Source organism: Vombatus ursinus, unplaced genomic scaffold, assembly GCF_900497805.2.
Source record: "Vombatus ursinus unplaced genomic scaffold, bare-nosed wombat genome assembly UNPS02014864.1, whole genome shotgun sequence".
NCBI classification, from domain to species: Eukaryota; Metazoa; Chordata; class Mammalia; order Diprotodontia; family Vombatidae; genus Vombatus; species Vombatus ursinus.
Window position 1 is genome coordinate 17,046,947 of NW_020954642.1, and position 20,090 is coordinate 17,067,036.

At 38.0% G+C, this 20,090-nt stretch overlaps 1 protein-coding gene across 1 annotated transcript in view; it reads right to left on the reverse strand.

The window, feature by feature from the left end:
- Positions 1-1,875: 1,875 nt before the first annotated feature.
- LOC114027889 (CKLF-like MARVEL transmembrane domain-containing protein 4) overlaps positions 1,876-20,090 on the reverse strand; it is an 80,065-nt gene continuing 61,850 nt past the window's right edge. The window contains exons 3-4 of the mRNA XM_027842064.1: positions 14,809-14,907; positions 1,876-12,145 (exon numbers count right to left, since the gene is read on the reverse strand). Coding sequence (XP_027697865.1) covers positions 11,981-12,145; positions 14,809-14,907 — 264 coding nt within the window. The 3' untranslated portion in view covers positions 1,876-11,980. The remainder of the gene's footprint in view (positions 12,146-14,808; positions 14,908-20,090) is intronic.

Sequence of the window (20,090 nt, forward strand, 5' to 3'; positions counted from 1 at the left end):
CTTGGTTGTGCCTGTGTGTATACATGTATAACTATGTATACACATATATAATGTGTATATGTGTGTTTATTTATACAAAGATATATGAATGTTCCTTCTCCCTCTTTGAAAATCAAGTGTATTCTCATTACTCCCCAGGGACAAATCTCGCCTGAAACTCATAGTGGATTCTGGAGTAACAACTAACCACACAAGCTTGTTTTTCAGTTTTTCCAAGTTTCTGGATAGCCTACATTTTAGACAATTACATAAAAAATGTCTATAATTCATATTTGCTGAAGAATATGTTTCATATAATGTCATCCAGCTTAGTCCTATTCCAAGGAGCATAACCTCTATCCTGTGTGATACATAGCTTCCTGCCTTAGCCCTTTGGACTGGTGCCAATGGTTCATCATTATGAAATATTAGCATAGAGTGCTAGAAATGACTTCAAGTCAAACTCAGGCTGGACTAAGGCAGTAGCTGCTGGTAGGACTTCCTGCCACAAGTCTCTCTCCACTCTAATCCACCTTTCATTCCCTTGTCAAAGCGATCTTCCCAAAACACAGATCTGACCATATCAACGCTGCCCCTTGCCCCCACCTCTATTTAATAAATTCTAGCGTCTCCCTATAGCTTCCAGGATACAATATAAAAACCTCTGGTTTGGTATTCAAAGCTGGCCCCTTCCTACCTTTCCAGTGTCTTTGTACTTACTCCCCTCCACATGCTTTGTGAGATCCAGTGACACTGGCCTCCTGGCTGTTCCTCGGATAAGATCCTCCATCTCCTGACTCTGGGCATTTTTATCGGCTATGATCCATGCCTAGAACTCTCTCCCTCCTTGTTTGTGCCTCCTAGCTTTCCTGGTTTCCTTCAGGCCTCAGCTAAAGTCCCATCTTCAGTAAGTTCCCTTTCCCAGTCCTCCTTAATCTTAGTGTCTTCTACCCCCAATTTATCCTGCATCTAATTTATGTCTAATTCTTTGCATCTTGTCTCTCCCATTAGACTCTGAGTTCCTTGAGAGCAAGGACTATTCCCCTGCACCCCTAGCACTTAGCACGTTGCCTGGCACTTAAGAAATACTTAATAAATGTTAGTTTTCACACTACTCTGACAACTGACATTATAAAGCTTACAAATCAATTTCCATTCATCAGCCCACGTGATACTGTGTCAAATTAATAAATAAATGACTCAGAATCTCATATATCAGGGCTCCTCACAGTTCTGATTCCTGAGCTACACTTGCAATCATATTTACCACATGCTAGTGGTTTTTGCACCATTAATCAATGCCATCACCTCAAGAGCCATGACCACTATATCCTTTGTAGTGTCTAATAAGGTATTCAAAAAGAGAAATTAAAAATGTGTTTGTAACAAGAGCCTCATGTGATTTGTGAACCACAGTGAGTACCTAAGGCTTTAACCAATATGGGTTAGTTGAGACCTCAAAAGAATTGTACTGTCTGCAATATGTGTCTTCAGAATCACAGAATCTCAAAATCTCTGAGATAGCCCTAGAAATCTATGTAGCCCAACTCCCCCAATATTCACAGAGACAGAAAGTGAAGGCAAGAATTCACACTCAGGTTTTCTGAATGCTAGTATAGTGCTCCACATCAGGCAATTGTGTTGTCCCAAAAAACTAAAAGGTTTGGTTGTCCTGAAATAAGTGCATCTATATGTTTCAATGTGGTTGGTTTTTTCCTGAAGGACGGTGTCAGTTTAGTTAACAGCCATGGCAGGCATGCATGCTGCCTTCTTCCTCTTTCTGTGTTCTAGATAAGTTAGTTTTCCAAGCATTAAACAGCCTTTCAGTTTCAGGAAATGGACTTGCACCCTTTAAGTAGGTGCAGGATAGATTAAAAAGACAGAAAAATGCATTAGTTTGTTTAACCATATCCATTTATTCAACAAGAAATCCTTCACAACAATTTCATACAATATTTATCAGAGATTAGTGTTGAGAAAATTATCTCCCCCTGCATACAAAAATACAGATTTTACCACTATGAAAACAATCAAGACAAGGACCATGAAGACTTGTGAAGTTGGGCATCTTGGTAAATCAAAGGGAAGAGAGTAAAAATGTGGGTGGGGAGAGCAAAAAAAAAATCAATGAACATAATACTTCATTTGAAATCAGGAACTTACCAGAAAAAAAAACCCTTCATATTGCGCCCTTTTTAAAAATACATAACAAGCAAAATATGTCATTTCTATTTTAGAATGTCACATACTTAAAATAATCAGAATCAAAAGTAAATTTGAATTCACTTTTTGTAATACCATCATGAAATTACAATCCTTCAACTTCAGCTATAAAAGCAGAAAAAAAAATACAACCTACAAAAGGTTACACTCAGAAAATCAAGTTCATAAAATGAGCATTGTCTTGGAAATGTAGGATGCTTGTACCTTTAAACTGTTCAGAGAGAAAATCAAAGAAATATATCACTTAGAGAAAATAGAAACTACATCAAGGTTAATTTTGATCCAGTTAATAGTATTTCTAGAGGAGAAAAATATTACCCACTTAAACCTGGGTAAGTAGCTGTTGGAAAACTATGATAATTAGTTTGCCATTTGATTTGACACTTCACCTGTTGTAAAATACCTACAACTGACTTTGACCCTTCCCTTTCTCATTCCCCTCCAAAAGGAAAAAAAAATGAGACTTGAGGAAAGAAACATTAAAAAAATTGTTTCTAAAATACATTTGTGATGTTTCTGAAAAATCATTAGCATTGTTTTGCAATGGCTTGGCCATATCACTAAGATTTTTCCTTGGCCAGACATTTCAATGACCCCACAGAAAAGAGGAAAAAAGGATTCTCCAGAAATTCATCTCCTCTTTAGAAGACCCAATAACAACCAAGCAATTTATTTTACGTAGAAACTTGAAGCCATGAAACCCTTCCATGGCACAAACAGACCAATCTAAAAACATGAGTTTGACTCCGCATAGTATGTTAGAAGGTCTGGCTGGTGACCTGTACTTTTCTCATTGGGTGGAGATAGTACTGTAAAGAATAAAATTCGATGGACTGGTGGGTGAGGAAGCTAGGTTCTCATTCCAGCTCTGCTACAAACTTGCTGTATGACCTTGGGCAAGTTACTTCACAGAATCATGAGTTTGGAAGAAGCCCTAGAGGTCATCTAAACCAACTCTTCCCTGAAGCTGAAATTGTCTACACTGAAAAGCATTTAGTGTTCATTTGACACAACCACCACCACCCCTCCTAGCAGTGATAGGGAACTCGCTACTAATGAGGCAAGCAAGCCTCCGTGGGCCTTGTTCTTTCCATTACCCTCATAAAGCAGCCCTCTAGGACTTGGTTTCCCCTCTTCTATCAAACAAGGGTGTTAGGCTAGCTGGCTCTATACTTCTCCCTCAGATCTACCATTCTATGAGTCTATGATTTTAAGTAAGCAGTGGAGATGAAAACGGCCAGATTTCATTCTGAGAAATAAGTAGTTCAAACAACACCACTCCCTAGCATGACTTACTTGGGTGAGAACTTTAATCCCCAACAATATATAGATATGGGTGACTGACTAGATTTTTCCCTTCTATCATGAAATCAACTTTTGTCCTTTTATAAAAACACATTAGGCAGAATAGCTCTATGTGTGGATTTCAAAAATGTTTCCAAAAAAGAAATGTAATTGAACCGATAATCAAGTATTTCACATAAAAATGATCTTACCCTCAGTCTTACTTAAACAAAATGAGGAAAGGAGATTGAGAGGAAGCAAGGAAAAGGGTCAGTCCTTCTGAAGCAATGGAGGGGAAAAAGGAGGAGCAAACTGGCTAACTAGTTCACAAAAGGAAAATTGGTTAAATATTACAATTGGCATCAGTGAAAGCAATATTAAAAGACAAGATCATAGGACCATGCTACAAAAATAGTGTTTACTGACAATAAATTTACATCTTTTTCATCTTCATGATTAACAAGTGCTTATCCGACAACTTGGAAGGCACCAAAGGTGAAGTAGTTACTTTATATTTGTTTTAAAAAAAAAACATGAAAAGACAGAACAGTTATCAAATTTTCAAATCAAAACACAATGAGTAATAAATAGTTTATTATTTTTGTCATGGGTTCCTGAACCCTGATAAACTTCAACATATACAAATAGTTTCATTTCCTACCACTTTAATCAGAGGAAAAACTGGGCCCAAATGGACATAATCTAGATGATAACACACCTGATTCCCTCCATAGCGTACATAGAAATTTTCTTTTCAACAGGGTGGAGAATCTGAAAATGAATTTCAAAACAGGTCGCTGTCTGAAACAAGAGTGGAACAACTATCTCTTTCGAACTAGACAAAGCTTACAAAGCAACAGTGGTGAGAAGCCATATTCACAGGGTTTCTATTTGGCCGCATTCAAGTTGGATTTGGACCTAGGTTGGGGGAGGCTGCTACAACCATCCTCCTTACCCCTGCAAAGCATGGCCACTGCCACTGGCTTTGGATTGACCAGTTCACAATTTTAAGCACTGATCATTTGCTGTTGTCACATGTGTAGAAAGGAATGAAGTCATTTTTGGAACACATTTATGCAAAAGTAAGGGAGGGAAAATCTAGGCAGAAACACGAAGAACGCAGACATGGAAAATTGGTTCTTTACAGAGACACTAGGATTAAAGTACCTCTTCTTCCCCCTCATCTGAGCTTCTCACTTTCCAAAACAGAATTAGAGTACCATGTCTTTGGGTTTGCTTAAGATATGAGGGCCACTGTCTATGAGGATCTTCAATTACTAAGACCTATTTCCCCATGCCTAAACCGATGAGATTTTGCTATTTCCAGATTGAGAAAATCCCATCCCTCCTCCCTATCTCCAAAAAAACAAAAAAAAAAAAAACAAAAAAAAAACAATGTTCATTTATCCTCTCACATTTTGAGTGAGGTTATCAGAAGAAACTTTGGGAACCTGCCCTAATTCCAAAATACACATACAAACTGCTATTAAAAATGAGGCCCTCTAGCTTTAGACAAATTCTTAACGAAAAGGATTTTTAACATTTTTAATAGCCCACTGTTTTCTTTCAGCGAATCTAGAAAGTAGGACAATTATACCTATATTCCAAGACTCCCTGACCTTTGTCTATAACTCATAGCCAATTTATACATGGCACCAACACAGGGAATATTGAGCTAGCAAATGATATGAACATAAGGTATATTTCCCATCAAAGAAGTGTAAACAATAATCAAAATAATACCATAAAATCCATACAGTACCCAAACTTATATAAGTTAAATTTTATTATAGACAGCTACCCACTGGTTCAGAAATTGTATCCAAATGGGGGACAAAAGCACTCTCCAGTTCAAAAAAGAAAAAAAAGGAAAATAAAGCTAGTAATGAGAAGAATTAAACAGAGTATACTGCAATCCTCCTAAATTATTCAAGCAAATTAAATTTGTCATCTAAACTCCCAGATTTAAAATAGGAGCACAGTGCTCATAGCTCTTACAAATTATCTTATTCAGTATATTTGGACAACTAAGTACTATGACTATTTCTAAGGCAGTTTCTAAGAAATGTAAATATCTTAGTCCCTTTGGTCATATTCTCTCAGTGAGGCAGTTTTTATCATTCCAACAATTTGAACCTTACTGAGAAGTTGTATACAAGGTTAGAGGAATTCAGTCTTAGGTGTGGCCCTTAAAGCATTCAAAAAAGGCACAGGAAGTTAATCCTGATGATACCCTTCTAAGATGTATGGGTACCCAATCAGGTCATGGTTGTAGTCTGGCGATAACTGTCTAGTACAGGACTATTCCACCTAACGTTCTGAGAAAACATACTGTTTGAGCAGAATGATATTATGGGGGAGGAGTAACTCCCATAGGAACATTTCCAATGGCGGGTTGGCCAAGGGCATTTAGTCACAGCAGAGTTTCCTGACACTGCAATGGCATTTGGTAGCAATATTTCACCTGGGTTCCTTTTATTGACACAAAACCCTGGCTCAGGCAGTGTAGTGCTAGGTGTATCTATACTGGGCCCTGTTGTTACAGCTTACCCGGAACCTGATCCTACAGCCAAGGTTATAATAAGTAAAGATTCAAGGCAGTTATTTCGTCTTTGTCTCCCTGCTCTAGCTTCTAAGAGCATCCATATAGACTGCTTCCATTTAAAAGGATATTACTTGAAGTAGAGGCAGCAAGCTGGAGTAGTGAGAAAGCTGGTCTCAAGTCCTAGATCCAATAGTCAATAGAAAGCTAGAACGTTTATTAAGCACTTAGGATGTGCCAGGCGCTGTGACCGTAAGCAAGGCACTTCACTTCTCTCTTGGTCTCAGCTTCCTCATCATATAAAATGGGGATATTTATCTCTCCTACTCTGCTGGATCATCCTAAAGAAAGGTCTTTGTAACACCTTAGGATCATCGATTTAGAGCTGGAAGGGCCCTTTGAGTCCATCTAATCCTACTCTCTCATTTTACAGATGGAAAAATCTTGGGTTTACAGAAGGGAAGTAATTTGCCCAAAGTAAGAGAAAGTAAGGGGCGAAGTCAGAGTGTGAGCCCAGCTCATCCGATTCTAAATCTCCCGCATCATGTATTTATGGCATAGAAATATGAGTTACTAATATTGAGTAGGTAGAGACGTATTTTCTCTAAGTCCTTTTGTAATTAATAAAGGGAAAGGAGGTTTTCAGATAGCAGAAAGTCACATTAAGATGTCCAGGTCCTAGTACCGAACAAGTGCTACTAAGGTATCTAGAACAAATAGACCAAAAGGACTACTGAGAGTCCTGAAGGAATTCCGCTTAATCCTGCTCCTGAGTATTGATTACCAATCAACCTCTGTCACTAGCTACCTCTTTTACCTACTGAGCTGGCCTGTTGCACGTCATTTTCTTTCTTTTAGACGATCCTGCTGCAGCAACTGCCACAATTCAACAGTTTAATTTCAAGAGAAGGAGAAATGGCAAAATGAAGTTGCCAGGTGGAAAGTTATCAAAATGGGGCCAAAGTTACACACATTTTCTATTCTGCTGCTGAGACAAATTATAGAGATAATAATGGAAACTCTGCCTCAACTGGGGATGGGATATAAGCAACTTTGCTCTATCCTCCTAGGAAATATGGAGATCTAAGGATCCTTCTTCAACAAAACTACATCTTTAGATTCCACCATACCAAAGTATGTAGAAATTCTAGTCATGAAAGACTTAGCGGAAAAAAAAAAAAAAGACTTAGCGGTTACTCAAAGCTCATAAAAACAATTAAAAAAAAAAAAACTAAACAGTTCCCTTCCTTTACGGCTGATTCATTGCAAATGGGACTTCACATATTTGTGCAGACAAAACACTTCATGCTTCATCTCCACAGAGACCATCTGTGGTTCAACCTAAGTCTGAATCACACAGGAAGACAGAATGAAACCCCAGTCTTTAAGACCATGAAACGGTTCCTAAATGAACCAAGAAAAGTCATACTCAAAGCATCCCATGGAGAGTCTAACACAGAGAGGTAAACAGGCATCAGTTTAGAGGAGGAAAAACATCACGAGGAAGAGAGACAACAGAAGTGGCCAAGGAAGGACGGGCATTAGCAAGGGTCAGATCGTCCGTCTCTTCCAGAATTCTTCAAGGTTAAGCAGATCTAAACCGAACAAATCCATAGAGGAGTGGGTGTTTGGGAATGGGAACCACTTCCTTCCTCAAGTCTTCCCAAGAAGAGAGTTCCCAAAAACAGAGATCTTTTGGGTGCAGATGCGTCATTAACTAATACAGATGGCAACCTATCCCACAGCTCAGTCTGTGCACAGTTCTTTCAGAAAGCAGAGGCTTTCCTGTTGCTGTTTAAAAAATATATATTTCATTTAACTTAATTTGGATTGTACCCCATTTAAGTAACTTTACCCGCAAAACTATTTGTCTTTTCCTATCTTTATCTGGAGCCAGGAATAGTCCAATATGTTTGTGAGACTATGACGTCTCTAGACTGAAAAGAGAAGAGGCATTCTTCTCATCTTGCAATAGTCTAAAGAAATACCAAAAGGAAAAGTTATGCATGTTTGAATGGTGTAATTTGGAGAGGGGAAAGAACTAGAAGAATATTACCATTCAGGTGAGGGAAAAGTGCCTTTTCCATTTTTGCCATGAAATTAAAAGTACTTTTATGAATGACATCTCTAATGCCCAATCCACAGTTTATCACTTCTCAAGCTATGAGAAGTCCTACATTCAGAACGGCAGTATGCCGTTTAGTCTGCAGCAACTGACAAGTTATTAAAGAAATTGCAGGCTATTAAAATTCAGCTTATCTTCTGATGCCACATTGGCCACCTTAGGAGACAGAAAAGCATGACCAAAGTTTCCTTCAAATTTTTAACACCTGAAACTACAACAAAAATAAGTTAAGTCTATGATTTATGGGAAATAATAAATTTAAGTAGGAATCATTATTAAAATTAAGATTTATTCAGAAACTGGAATTTAGCTGGCAAAATAATTCATTTTCAATTTCAAATTTACACATGGCCTTCATTGTCTGTTTACAAGAATTATAACAGAAGAAACACTAGTGTGTTACCTTCACCCTAGACTAGACCTACTTTATTGACCACATGCTCCATATTTAAATTATATGATTATATATTATGCCATATTTGAAATGTATTTTATTTTCTTTCTGTTCACTAGCCAATTACAAGGAAATACACGCACAAAACCACATTGTTCTTTCCATGGCAAAAAGGATTTAGAAATAATTCTAAGAAAATAAATACTTCTAAAAATTTTGTCACTGGTATACAATTATATACGTAATAATTTCTAACTCTGTGATCTATCAAAGATCAAGACTTTCCATGGGCTGTATTCATATTTGTAATGTATCTATACTCTATTTGCAATTTACTTCATAATCAACTCTCTCCCTTCCTCAAATATAATAAGAAAGGGGCATTAGCACAATCATCCTGTTTTTCCTAATGGTAAACTGTATATTTTCAGATCACTTGAGAAAACTCCAGTAATCATTCTGTCTGGCAGTTTCTGTATTTGATTTTGAAGAACATACTTGGTAGAAAAAACTTGAAAATAAACCATAATTAATGAAAAGCAACAGGTTGGAATGGTCCTTCTTTTAAATGAATTCTAAGCTAAGTAATGGATAAGAGGCATGTTTCTGTTCTTTTAAAAATTTAAAACAAAACAACCCAATAGAGCACTTAAGCACATGGGAGTATAGTCACTAGTTACGTTCTATGCATGTTCGCAGTGAAAGTGAAAGCAATGTGTGGAACTAAAAGATCAGATCCAGATGTCACACTCTTCCTAAACTCATTGCTAAGAAAATTAAATCAAAAGTTGTCAAGCAAACATTAATACTACTGGAGTGGGTTCACAGAAGAGTGGAGATACCAAGGGTTCTTTCAGGTGTGGAAGACGACACAATTCTCCTCAAGGTTAGATGCAATAATTTGGAGATACTGCATGTGCCACCTAAGCACAGAATGCACAATAAATGCTTATTTAATAATGGAACATCACAACTGAAGTTAAATGTCATATGAGGCTCTGAAAGTTAACATTAAGTTGACATACTTGTAAATACAGGAAAACTAGACTTGGTATTTCATATGCCCAAAATGGGTAATGCTATCAATCTCACATAATAAAGCCATACTAAGTAAAATATGCAGTGAATGAAATGCATTTAAATCATGCAGGCACACAGGTGAGTATGCACCCACACATCTGCTAACACATAGTACACAAAGCTGTGCACTAAATCTTTCAGTAAATGAATGCTAGAGATACCCACATTTGAGTGAAAAATCCAGATTCCCTGACCAGCAGTAAATGTTCTTTTCCTTGGCAAATACCGAATGTCAAGCTGGAGGGAGATTTATACACATTTAAATCAATCCAAACTATAACAGTCCAGTAAACTAAACAGTGTTTTCCCTTCACTCCATAGATATAATCTTCAAGAGAAGAAAGACCCAATACATTGCATCAACTTCTCTCTATAAATTCCAGAATCTAAACAACAAAGAAAACTTAAATAGAATTTTCTGACAGTATTGTATGACAGTAACTTCTCTTTGTAACAAAGAATCTGAGGCCTGTGATAAACTAGAGTGACTTCAAATCAAAGAAAGAATATCCTTTTGGGCAAAGAATGTGTCTCTGTATCTCCCCAAGTGCAAAGCACAGTGCAGTAAAATTAATAAATATTTGATGAATGAAAGAGTGAATATATTATGGTTAATATAGTCTTAGTGACTTGTCTTACTGTACTTAATTCTTTGGGAATTGACAATCTATATACGGTAAACTCCTACTAAGTCCGAGTATAATGATTACTCCTCATGGTGTGGAGGCATACTTGGGCTCTTCAAATCTAAGCGAGCAGAGTCCAATTTGGCAGATTCTACAGCAAATCAAAATCTTTTTGATTCTGACTGCCAAGCTCAGAGTCAGTCTGTACATCTGCTGTCTGAGAACCAGTCAAATGAAGCAGACAGAGGAAGACTCATCACCAAAAGGAAAACCACAAGGAAATGAATTTTTTTCAGCCACAAAAACTCATGAAGACTTAAATTAAGGCATAGGACGGGTTGCAATTTGCAATCAAAGGAGGCAGGACCCACACAGATGCAAAATCATGGATCCCTGCAATGTTGAAAAGGCATGGTATATATGAGAAATCCCCATTTAAATTTGAATATTAAATTCACTGGGATACCCTCAAGTCTTTCTGGATGAATGGGAGCTTTTTTTCAACCAGATTTGGTCGATCGGTCATGCACAATACTTGTGATCAAAAGAAAATGCATTTTATTATATGTAGAAGTTTGTTCTAGTACCACCATATACTCCTATAACCTGAGAGACCTTTTAGGGCATAACACACAGGCAGAGAACTGATTCTGGTATGGTGTAGAGATTGACATATATGCACGTGGTGTGTGTGTGTATATACACATATAAAGAAATACCCAAACATCCCATCTCTGGTTAATAGGACATAGTGGTGATGGCTATGGGACCACATTATGAATTTGGCTAGGGGACTGCATTATGAATTCTTGTAAAAATTCCCCAAATTCAGCCTCACAGCATTCAGGTTAGGTAGGAATGTAGGAATTGTGTACACCACTCAGACTGAAGATAGTTGTTTATGGGAAATGGCGCAGTAACTTTCTGTCATGGCCAGAAATAAAATGTAGCCCTCCCACTACAGATTTCATTGTCCTAACTGCTAGGTGCTTTTTATCCCCATGATATTAATTGTGTTTCATGTCTATAAGGTCCAAAGCCAACAGACTCGGACTGACTTCTGTCCATGCTACCAAAGTTTTCAATTCCATAATTTGCTTCATGATTTGTCTCAGCCAACCACAGGCCACAAAAATAAAGGACAAGAACTAAGCAGTTATACTGGGAGTCAAACATTGGCATGGGCTGTGATCAACTACAATAACTCTCTGTCCATAGTGGTCACCCCATGAAGGCTATTAACTGACCTAAACTGGTGCCATTCACCCCTTATTTTCTAGGTAATCACATTTAACCTAACTTGAGTTACATTTTTCACCTGCCCTCAAACTCCTGACCTTGTCATGAAGATATCTGACTGAATGCTAGTTCATAATGGAACCACATGCAGCCTGTACACAGAATTAGGGTTAAAAGTTGAAAAAACAGCCACCATAATACTGTGGTCCCTCCAGAGCACTTCCATCTGAAGAGCTATTGAGATCTCTGGGTTTGCAGATGGGACATCTGATGGAGTATGTGAAGCTCCTTCATGGTGTTGCTGTGAATGCTCTTTGCCAAGGTCAGCTGTTTTCTTAAGAAGGATAAAATTAAAAGGTGTATGAAAGTTTGATATGATGAAATAATGAGAAATGATGGGGGGAAATTGGGACAGGGAGGAGAGAGGAGGAAGTTTTCTTTGTTGGTGACTTCTCTCTCCAACCACAGTCCTCCTCAGACGCTCCTTCTCATGTATCTAAACGCTGTATCTCAGGACGGCTATCCACTTCTCGTGATTCTGTCCGTGCACGAATGTATTCGTTGGTGCTCTGCTGTCGAATGTTCATTCTCCATTTCTGCACAGCTAAGAAGGTATTTGCAGCATACGCCGCTGTCGCCAAGAAGCCAAAAACCTAAAAGAAACACCTACCATAAGTTCTCCAGAGCATGTCAACTGGACATGAACAAGTCATGGAGTGCAAGGCACTATACAAATGGATTTTGTGCAGGCTCTCCTAATGACCCAGCTTAACAATGAATGCTGTTACCTGTCAATATGCTCACTGTCAATTACATCATTGCTTTTAGAAATCTCAGAGCAAAAGGAAGTTGCAGATTAGATTAGATTGTGAATGCGCTGTCTTCTGCCCCTTTTGGTATCCCCAGTACTTTGCACAGGTACGTAGTAGGTGCTTAATAAATATGAGCTATTATTTTGGTAAGTAGTTGGGATACAAAGACAGAAACAAAATGGTCCCATATATATGAACTTGGGATCTATTTTTTACTTTGGTCCAAATCTATGATGTCATTGGTGTAGGGAAATCCTAGTGGGGAAACGCCATCTGCCAATGCAGGTAGTTCTACAACTTAATCGTCTCAAAGAGTTTCCTGGAGCACTGAGAGGTTAAATGATTTCCCTTGGGTCATAAAGCTAGTAATGTGCTAGAAGTGGTCCTTGAACCCAGATCTTTCTGGCTCTGAGAATCCACTAGACACCATTCTTAAAGTCTACAAGATATTTTATTTCTACCAGATGAAATGCCACATAAGAATTTCTTTCTATAGTATCTTTCAAAGAAAAACAGACAGCTGAGGTTCTTAGCCCTGATTCTGCCACTCAATAGCTCTATGACCTCTCTTTGGGCCTGAATTTTCCCATCTTTAAAATGACTGAGTTAGTCTAGAGAGAGGATTTCTAATGCTCCTTCCACCTCTTTTCTGAAATTAAGGTCTCCTCAACATTTTATGTTGTAACAGCTCTTCTAGCTTTAATATTCCATGACTCCAAGATTCTAAGGTGAACTTTATGGGCAAAAATCACAATTAAAATATGCAACAACCATGATGCAATGGAAAATCTTTAGATTCAATGCCTTTAATTACTAACCTAGACCCTCCCTGTTTTTCTGCAGTTTCCATAATGTGTGGAAGATGGACAAAACCCATCCCACACAGCAGAGAGGAAAGACTTCTGGATTTTAAATCAGAAGCCCTGAAGCATTGACCCAGATTCATTCCTCATTATTTAGGAAACTTTGGGAAAATCATTAACATCCCTGGCTTTCAGGTTCTTCATCAGTAAATGAAGATGGCAATACCTATACTACTTATGTCACAGGTGATTGTGAAAACATTACATAAAAGTGAACTGAAAAAGTTCACACAAAGATTCCATTAAGCTATAGCTAAGCCCTTAAGGTACCCAACTCTCACCAATTCATGTTGAATTTATGGACTTTTCCCTAATGTTGCTGAGCAAGTCCTGGTCTTTCTCTCCTTCTGCTTGACTGACAATATCTTGGAAGGAAGGGGAGCAAACTTGAGCCCTAGAGCTAAGGACCAGCATGTACTTCTTTAAGATGGAGCTGAGACCATGGTAACTCACTTGCTTAACTGCAGTTGAAATTAAAGAATGTGAAGTATGGTGTGTGTGTGTGTGTGTGTGTGTGTGTGTGTGTGTGTGTGTGTGTGTTCATAAATACATTTTTTGACTTGTTCAGCTGTTTCAGTCATGTCCAACTCTTCATGACCCCATTTGGCATTTTCTTGGCAAAGATACTGGAGTGGTTTCTCATTTCCTTCTCTAGTTCATTTTATAGATGAGGGTTAAGTGATTTGACCAGGGTCACACAGCTAGTAAATGTCTGAGACCAAATCTGAACTCACAAAGATGAGTCTTCCTGACTTTAGGCCCAACACTCTAACCACTGTGCTACCTAGCTACCCCAATATTAATGTATGTATGTATATATAATATATATTTCATTCTTTCTGGAACATGTGAATATGTATATTTCATATTCACATATATATTGCATTCTTTCATTCCAACTGCAGTTAAGCAAGTGAGTATATATCTATATCTATCTATACACATACACAAATTCTGGAGGTGGGGAGATTGAGTCTGTACCCCTGTAACTAGAATCTATTCAGGGGAAGGTAGCATAACAAATCTAGCTCGGGATTCTAGGTAATTGATTTTCAGTTATAAACTTGTGCTTGTTACAATGTTTACAAGTCTCTAAAAACCTTTCCTTCTGGAGCTTTGAATTTGGAAACTGTCCTCCATGATTCTCTACCAGACCCCAGAACTCATCAGGAAGGGAAAACTCTGTCCCCCTCTTGAATTCTTATTCTTCTTGAATTCTTATTCATCCATTTTTAAAAGCATTTTTTTTAAAGCCCAACTCAAAAGCTAGCTCCTTTATAAATATCTCCCCTCATCAGTAACAATCAGCAAGCCTGTGAGATCTCACATGGCACTCACATAGCATCTCTCATGCAATATTAGGTAGCAAAGCTTTCCACGCATGTATCTTACTAGAATGTAAATTTCCTGAAGACTAGAACTTTATATCTCCCCTAGTACATAACTCAGGATTCTGAATACAGTAGATATGAAATAAATGTTGGTGGTAGCTGTTCCTCAAAACCAACTGAGATCTCTACAGTTCAAAATATAGTATAATTTTTTTAAAAAATCAGTTGTAGGAAAATTAGAACAAAATACCCTGGGGTGGGGATGCAAAACAGGATGAGTCATTCTGTTTCAAATATTTGGTTTTCTTACCACAGCAGCAATTTCTGCTCCAGCTTTGTGGTTCAAAGCAGCAAGTACTATAGAGGCAATAAAGAAGAAGAAGGTGCTGAGTCCAGTGTTGACCAAATCCTAAAAGGGAGAAAAGTGGTAGAATTACTTGAAAAGGATCATCCTACTTTTTGCTCTTAAAGTAAACAGAGAACATTCAAAATAAGAACCACAATATCCCACTTTCTGGATTACATATTTTGTATTTAATGTAACAGAGGCAAGGGTCAGCACAGATGAAATCAGACACCCACAAGCTGAGGATGCCACTAAAGTGAAGTGGGTAAGATCACCACGGCATAATGTGAATACATTTCACCAGTTCACTAAATGATATTGGAATTGTTAAAGGATTTCTCTTTCAGAAACAGCAATTGACAACTAACCTATCAATGGCATACCAACCAATGGCTCTTAATAAAGTTCTATTATAAAACTCAAACACTTGACCCAACCAGTATGGCCTGGACCCAACTACAGCACTGGTCACAGACGGCCCAGTGCCCACAACCTCAACATAAGCCTCGAATTTGCAGGAGCAAAGGTGGCGTACCTGCAAAAGCCTAGAAGCCCTCCCCCCCATACTCATTCTCCATAATCAAAGCTAACTTCGTTGTAATATAAAGCATATACAAAAATATGTAAATTGGCAAAGCTTTCATTTAATGTGAGGTCTTTCAAACCTTACATTGATAAATACAGATTTTCTTTTACGATTCTTGAATACCAGATCAGGCCATGGACCCGACATTCAGGATATTCAATAACGGCTTCACTTACGGCACCTAAGTCCTAACTTTGTTGCTGTTGCTGTGGTTGGTTAGGTCATTTCAGTCATGTCTAACTCTTCATGACCCTATTTGGGATTTTCTTGGCAGAGACACTGGAGTGGTTTGCCATTTCCTCCTCCAGATCATTTTACAGATGAAGAAACTGAGGCACACACTACCCAAACTCATATAAGTTAAATTTTATTATAGACAGTTACCTACTGGTTCAGAAATTGTATTCAAATTGGGGGGAGGGAGGAAGCATTCTCCAGTCCAAAAAAGAAAAAAGAAAAAGAAAATAAAGCTAGTAATGAAAAGAATTAAACAGAGTATACTTCTTTACTATCCAATCCTGCTAAATCATTCAAGCAAATTAAATTTGTCATCTAAATTCCCAGATTTAAAACAGGAGCACAGTGCTCATAACCTTTACAAATTACATCATTCAAAAGCTCAAGGATATCATGGGAATCAATGGGGGAAAAATGTGAAAGAAGGTGGTCTAGATGTACCAGATCTCAAACTATTATAAAGTAGTAATTATCAAAACAATCTGGTATTGGCTAAAAAATAGAGCAGTGAATCAGTGGAATAGATTAGGTAAAAATTACATCATAGTAAATGACTATAGTAATCTTGTATATGATAAACCCAAAGATCCAAACTTTTGGAACAAAAAATCATTATCTGATAAAAAATGCTAGAAAAACTGGAAAACAATATAGCAGAAACTAGGCATAGAACAACATCTCACATCATATAACAAGATAAGGTCAAAATGGGTACATGATTTACACATAAAGGGTGATGAGCACATAAGCAAATTAAGAGAGCATGGAATAGTTTAGCTGTCAGATTTATGGATAAGAGAAGAATTCAGCACTATAAAAGACATAGAGAGCATTATAAAATGTAAAATAGATCATTTTGATTATATAAAATTAAAACATTTTTGCACAAACAAAACCAAATGCAACCAAAATTACAGGGAAAGCAGAAAACTGGGGGGAAATTTCACAACAAGTATCTCTGATAAAGGCCTCATCTTTCAAATATATAGAGAACTGAGTCAAATTTATAAAAATAGAAGTCATTCCCCAACTGATAAATGGTCCAAAGATATGAAAAGGCAGTTTTCAGACAAAGGAATCAATCACTATTGATTAGAGAAATGCAAATTAAAAACAACTCTGAGGTACCACATCACACCTATCAGATTGGCTGATGTGACAAAAAATGAAAATGTTAGATGTTGGAATGGATATAGGAAAAGTGAGACACTAATGCACTGTTGGTGGAGACATGAACTGATCCAACCATTTTGGAGAGCAATTTGGAACTGTGCCCAAAGGGCTACAAAACTGTGTATACTCTTTGATCCAACATTACCACTACTAGGTCTATATCCCAAAGACATTTTAAAAAAAGGAAAAATGACCTACATGTACAAAAATATTTATAACAGCTTTTTTTGGTGGTAGCTAAGAATTGGAAATTGAAGGGATGCCCATCAATTGGGGAATGGCTAAACAATCTATGGTATATGATTGTAACAGAACATTATTGTGGTATAAGAAATGACAAGCAGGATGATTTCCTGGAAACACCTGAGAAGACTGACATGAACTAATACATAGTGAAGTAAAGTGAACAGAACCAGGAGAACATAGTACACAGTAATACTGTTCAATGAAGAACTGTGAATGACTTAGCTATTCTCAGCAATACAATGATCTAAGACAATCCCAAAAGACTAATGATAAAATATACTATCTGCCTCCAGAGAAAGAAATTATATTGTTTTAATTCAGACTGAAGCACATTATTTATTTTTCACTTTCTCTCATTTCTTTCTTTTATTCAAGTCTTCTTGTACAAAATGACAAATATGGAAATGTTTTACATAATTGCACATGTATAACCCGATAAGCATTATTAAGGATGTGCCAGGCACTGTGCTAAGCACTGCTAGGGATACAAAAAAATGTAAAAGCCAGTCCCTGCTTTCAAGGAGCTCAGTCTAATGGAGGAGACATGCAAACATGCTATGTACAGGATAAATGGGAAATAAGCAGCCAAGGAAAGACTGGATTGAAAAAGGCTTCCCGTAGAAGGTAGGATTTAGTGGAGAATTGAATGAAGTGCTACCAGGAGGCAAAGATGAGAAGGAAGAGCATTCCAAGCATGGGGTGGGGGAAGAACCAGTAAATATGCCCCCTTTATCCTAGTGTCATTGGAAGACAGAGTACTATGGGGGTGGTGAAGTGGTTAAGGTATAAAGAAAAATGGAAAGGTGAGAGAAGGACAAGTTATAAGTTCAGGGCTTCAAACACTAAAGAGATGATTTTGTATTTGCCCCTAGAGGTGATAGGGAGCCACCGAAGTCTACTGAGTTAGGGAATGTGACATGGCCACTGTGCTTTAAGGTTCCTTTGACAACTAAGTGGAGGATGAAATAGAGTGGAAAGAGGCTTGTGGCAAGGAGATCAAGCAGCAAGTTACTGCAGCAGTCCAGGTATGATGCAATGAGAGCTCACACCAGACTGATAATAGTATCAGAGAAGAGAAGGGGGTATTCAGGAAAAGGGACCTAAGACAAGAAGACAGTATAGATTTGACCTGGTTCACCAAGGGGTTAAGATGAGGAAGATAAAAGGGTGTAGCTCGTGCAGTGATTGGAGATCAATGTAGATGAAAAAAAGAATTTGGGGTTACAAGGTTGAAAAGGTGGGACAGTAACAGATTGTAATCAGCTAAAAGAATTTCAGAGTTCAGGAATATATAAGTACATTTGTTGGTGACAGCGTGATTGAGGGTCTCATTGTATTTGGTTGAAGGGGGGTGGAATAGGATATGAGAAATGATTAAACTGAAGAACTGGGAAATCAGGGTGTTTAAGGGAGAATCAATCACATATCTTGAAATCCCCTAGTATGAAGGGAAGAGGTGAGGAGGACGGCAACACTGCGAGCCAGGCACTGAACTCACTGAAAAAAGTGGCCCGGAGGTCTGGAGACAACAGTTGCCATGATTTTGATTGAATGGTAGATATGAACTGCATGAACCTCAAAGGAAGAGAGGGTACTGAGTGATGGAAGTAGAAATGGGGAGCAAGGAGTATTCCAGCTCCCCACCTCAACCAACTAGTGAGGGAGAGCAAGTAAAAATGCAGCCAATGCTGGAAAGAGAGGCTTTGTACCCTGAGGGGAGCCAGGTCTCAATGGGAGTAGGAAGATGAATGGAGTAGAAAAGGAAAAGATTTAAGATGACAGTAATTTTGTTACCTATGGACCAGGAAACCCAGAAAGCACAGAGGAAGGAGTGGACAGCCTTAGGCTCAGACACTGGGGGTTTGGGGGTAGGGTAGAACATGTGGTAGGATGGGCAATCCACGAGTTGGTCCATTAGAGAGAAGACAGAATATATGGTGTGCTCCTGCACCATGGACTGACAGTGAACTAGGCTCAGAATAAAACAAGGAAAGAGGAGGACTGGGTTTGGGGAAACTGCACAATTGTTTCAGTGATCTCAAGATACTTCTTGACACAAAAACCCATGTTTCAACACTAATATTTTTCTGGTGATGCTGTCGAATTACAAAATTATTATTATTAGGTATTATTATTGGCAGCATTTCTGAAATACTTGACCTATAACAACCCAATGAGGTCCATAGGGCAATATTCTCATGAGGCTCAAAGGGTTTGTGCTTTTCCAAGGCCACATGTATAGAAGCAATAAGAGCTGACATTAATATACTGCTTTAAGGTTTTCAAAGCACTTTACAGACATTATCTCATTTGGCCTTACAGCAATCCTGTAACGAAGACGTTACAGATCAAAGGTAAAATTACTGCCCATGGCCACACAACTAATAAAAAAAGGTAGAATCTGACTCATGATTTCCATCTCCAAGTCCTTGATCTTTCCACTACACCATCTCCAGTTATCAAGTACTGATCATGTGCACAGCACCATATTAAGACCTGGAGATGCAAGAAAAAACAACCAACCACAGAGCATACATTTATGCAAGGTCCTCAGCCTTCATGGTGGAAGGGCTGAAAAGCAAACTGTTGGCCTACCTAATCATGTACCTATTGGAAATTTCTGGTTCCATTTCCCATAGGAGTCTCAAAGTCACCACGTCTACAACAGAACTTGTTACCTTCCCCTTCCTAAATTTTGTATTTTGAAGAGGACCACCACCCTTCCAATCAGCTGAGTTCCCAGCTTCCATCGTCTTTCTCTGCTCTTCACTCTTTCACAACATATGTGAAAGTTCATTACCCTGTGTTTTTAGGTACAAGTCTACCACAAACAATTTTTTTATTAGTATAGATTTTTCTCATTTAAGCATTTCTCTTCTCAGAATGATAAAAAAGCGGAATCTCCTTATGCCTTTGGGAATCTCTCTAACACAAGCCGCTGTGGTGTTACAGCATCCCAGAAAACATTCCACAGCCAAGAAAGAGCAAAGGTTCAAGTTCAAAC